The 3773-nt window shown below is 33.5% G+C and overlaps 1 protein-coding gene across 1 annotated transcript; it reads right to left on the bottom strand.

Annotated features, from left to right (window-relative positions):
• Positions 1 to 1309: 1309 nt before the first annotated feature.
• Positions 1310 to 3546, bottom strand: LOC106300179 (polygalacturonase). The gene is made up of 4 exons (XM_013736273.1): positions 3044 to 3546; positions 2250 to 2539; positions 1928 to 2159; positions 1310 to 1599 (listed from the first exon to the last, which is right to left on the bottom strand). The coding sequence occupies exons 1-4, from the start codon at positions 3497 to 3499 to the stop codon at positions 1381 to 1383; spliced, it is 1197 nt and encodes a 398-aa protein (XP_013591727.1). The 5' UTR covers positions 3500 to 3546; the 3' UTR covers positions 1310 to 1380.
• Positions 3547 to 3773: the final 227 nt, after the last annotated feature.

Below are 3773 nucleotides of genomic sequence, written 5' to 3' on the forward strand. Positions count from 1 at the left end.
TTGGTACTACTTTTTCGGATCGGGTTCGGTTCGGTTCTTCGGATCTGGGTTTTTTGCCCAGCCCTAGACATATAGTAGTAGACTTTACTTTTGTGGTATTACATGAATTACAAAAAATCAATAGTAGCACTAAAAATATTATTATGAAAAGAGCAATCAAAAAATATTATTTATTAAATTAAACTGTTCACAATAATTTTTTTTTAAAAAAGTTGTGGTAAACTATCTAGTTTAGAAAATCTTAAAAACGATTTTCTAAAAAAAAATTCAGAAAAAATTCGTGAATTTGTTGAAACCCTCTTAAATTTGAGTTGCATAAATAAACATACATTTTAGAAATATATATATTAGGAGTTTGGCAGAATAATTATATTTATTTGATTTTAAAAATATTATTGAAGTGTTCTGGTCTTTATTTGTTGTCAAACATATTTCTAACATTCAACTATTTTAATTATTATCAAATCGTATTTTTTAATGCGTCTCACAGTTTTCTTTTACCTAGTAGTTGAAAGACTAATGTGTCTCTGATTTAATTTTATTTTGCATGAGGAAATAAATTAGTTCAATTTGTTTATTTCCATTTTATTTAACGTGTAATCTCGTTATTTATCTTCCTATGGTTTAAATTGATATTCTTGTACATCATGTTATTTTGTGCAGCCTTTATTAGTACTGATGTTGATACCATGTCATGTTATTACGGACACTTGTCCGTGAAAATCACGTGAGTAGTTTTTCAGTTCGTGATAATAAGTGTTTTTTTAACGTTCATTTATTATGATATATTACAATTACGAAAAAGATTACATAGACTGTCCTCGACAACCGACAATACTACATGCCTTATAAGAATCTACGTCTAACTGCATCACCGGAGCCGTCCTACGAAGATCACGTCTGACCGGGTTTACTTACACCATGTTGAAGATCTCTTGTAAGCCTTTCCTCCGTACGATGCATAATTGTTTAATAAATCGTTTTCTCCGGAAATTGAAACATGGACATGCCGGTGTAGAAGTATTAATGAACCCTTAGCCAAACCATTGGATTCATTTTTATATTAATCATTAGCATTGATTTGGACTCTTCAAATCGTTAATTCCATTTTTGTAGAGTTTCGAATTCCTTAGTTTAGAACACATGCATGGCGACAATGATTCGTTTGCGTGAAACTGCTGAGCTCCTTTTTATTTATTTACATGTAAGTAGACAGTAGTTACAACCACATGATGTATATATACAAAGAATTATATATTTACAAGGGTTATAAAGTATATAAACCCATAAGGTGTGTTAATAAATTACATATAGTTTCTATAGAACCAGTATGATGTTTGATTTTACAAGTCTTGGTCAAGAAAAACGAATAGAGTCCGATCAGAGACATCCGTTGGGTATAACCAAACCAAGTTGCTTACCGGAAGCATTGATGCAAGAAGTCTTTGCTTCTCCACCGTTATAAGTTAGATTAATTGCATGCATTCGTATCTGAGTGCATGGGAGTCGCTCGCTGCAATCCATCTTTATAGCAACTTTTGTGGCCGATGTTCCCATGATTCCACTGTATATTACATCGTTTATTTTGATTCCCGACTCCTGAAATTTTAAATTCTTCACATTAGTCATTTACGTTTTAGAAACAATTAATATTAAATCCATCACCTAGTTAGGTTCTAAGATATGTGAATAAATACAAAAAGACAAAGAACACTAAATAACCAAACTTCGTTTTCTATTTTCAAAATCGGTATTGAAGAATTTTTAAAATATGATGGGTCATTTATCGAAAGTGTTTTTATTTTTAATAATATACAAAATAAATTAATTATTACCAAAACTGTTATCGCATTTCTTTCTAGTTTTTACCAAATTTGGCTTTGTATTAAGCAATATAAAAAAATCATTAAAGGAAAAAAGAAATGACCTCAGTAGGGCAATAATAAGAATCGCCAGGGCAATAGTTCTGGTCAATGAGGATAGGATAGGAGACGTTAACCATACGTGCCCCTAAGAACCGAACCCTCTCCACAAATCCTTTGCTATGACGTGGCCACGACTTTATCCTTAGCCCATTGTCCGTTCGTACGAACACTGCCTTCTTCACTGTCACGTTTACCACGCCTTCCTCCTCTAGGTCCTTCGCTAAGCTACCAATGCTGGACAAAATAATATATGTGAGACAAATACCTAGAACAATTGATAATACTTGTATATCACGTTAGGTGTTACTATATATATATATATACCTGATTCCATGGCCAGGGCCACAGGTGATTCCATCTACCATCAAGTTCTTTGTACCGGGTCCGATCGAGATACAGTCGTCTCCGGTTTTGATGGAAGCATTTCTGACCTCGATGTCAGTCGATTTCTGAATGTGAATTCCATCGGTGTTGGGGCTATCATCTGGTGCTATGATACGTATATCTTCAATCTTTACATTGTTGCAACGGTTGATTGCTATGTGGAACAACTGGCTGTTCAATGACAATACTCCTTTGATCTTCACGTTGTACGAGTCCATGAATCTTATTGTCTGCGTTTGATAGAAATAATCTTAGTTACGTTTATGTAGTCATGATTGTTTATTTGTGTTTGAATTATTATGTTTGATATTATGATCTTGTGCTCTTTCCAGATAAAAACATAGTAAGAAAACAAAAACTATTAAACTAAAAATGGTCAGTTTAAGAAACCTTAAAGACACATACACACCAATTTGGAGTTTAGATTTATTTTTAGTGTTTAGGTTTTAGACTTTAGGATTTAATTTACTAATTTGAGAAAATATATCATATTTTAATATCTTGGTATATTTTTTTGGACTAAAATATTTTGGTATATGATATGGCATAAATGTTTATTATGACTATCCTTTAAAATATAAAACAAAAGTTGTGGTAAACGCAAACTCAAAACAAAAACAGAAGAAAATAGAAAAAGAAACAAACTCTATTTTGCGTTTTGTATTGAGTTAATTTATACTTTTCAAAAATACTTAATAAGCTAATTTTTGCAGCTAACACATATGAGTACATACCGTTGCACCTTCAGGGCAGTTTTGACCATTGGCCTTGCAAGTCCACAGTGTAGATCCCTTAGCATCAAAAGAACCTCCAAGAACAGTAACATTGTGAACACCAACAAAACTGAACCAATTTTGTTCTTTCCCAAGCAACCTATAATCTTGAGGACCAATCAAAGTTCCATCGATCCTTAGGGTTATCTCACGGCTTTTGCAACTTTCTCCTTCAAATCGAAGCTCCCGACCGATCAAATACCTTCCTTTTGGCACGTAAATCATGGCCGAGTCTTCCACTCGACACGCTGAGTCCCATGCATCCGAAAAGGCTTTTGTCGAATCAACAACTCCGTTTGGTTTTGCCCCGAAAGTCAGAACGTTAAGACTTGTTCTTGCCTCAAACTGAGCAAAACGGGACATGATTATCGTTACAAGGATGGTAAAGATGTGAACCAAGCTTAGAGACGATGCCATTTGTGTTTGTTTTTATTGGAATGATATAAAAGCTTAAGAACGTATTAATTTCCGGTGAAAGATTGTTTTTGATGAATCTATAAGTGTGCACGTGTGTGTATATATATATGTTTTAAGGTTTTGGATAAAGAGAAGAAAGCTTCATTGTGGTTTAAGGAATCATAATATGAAGCAAACGGCGCGCGTCGCCGTCAATTTCTCTACGGTATTTGAAAAACGAGTTGTTTGGTTTCCAAGTAATTTAGAAGCCTCCGTACGTAACGTTCAAAATATA

Source organism: Brassica oleracea, chromosome C6 (genome assembly GCF_000695525.1).
Source record: "Brassica oleracea var. oleracea cultivar TO1000 chromosome C6, BOL, whole genome shotgun sequence".
Lineage (NCBI taxonomy): Eukaryota > Viridiplantae > Streptophyta > Magnoliopsida > Brassicales > Brassicaceae > Brassica > Brassica oleracea.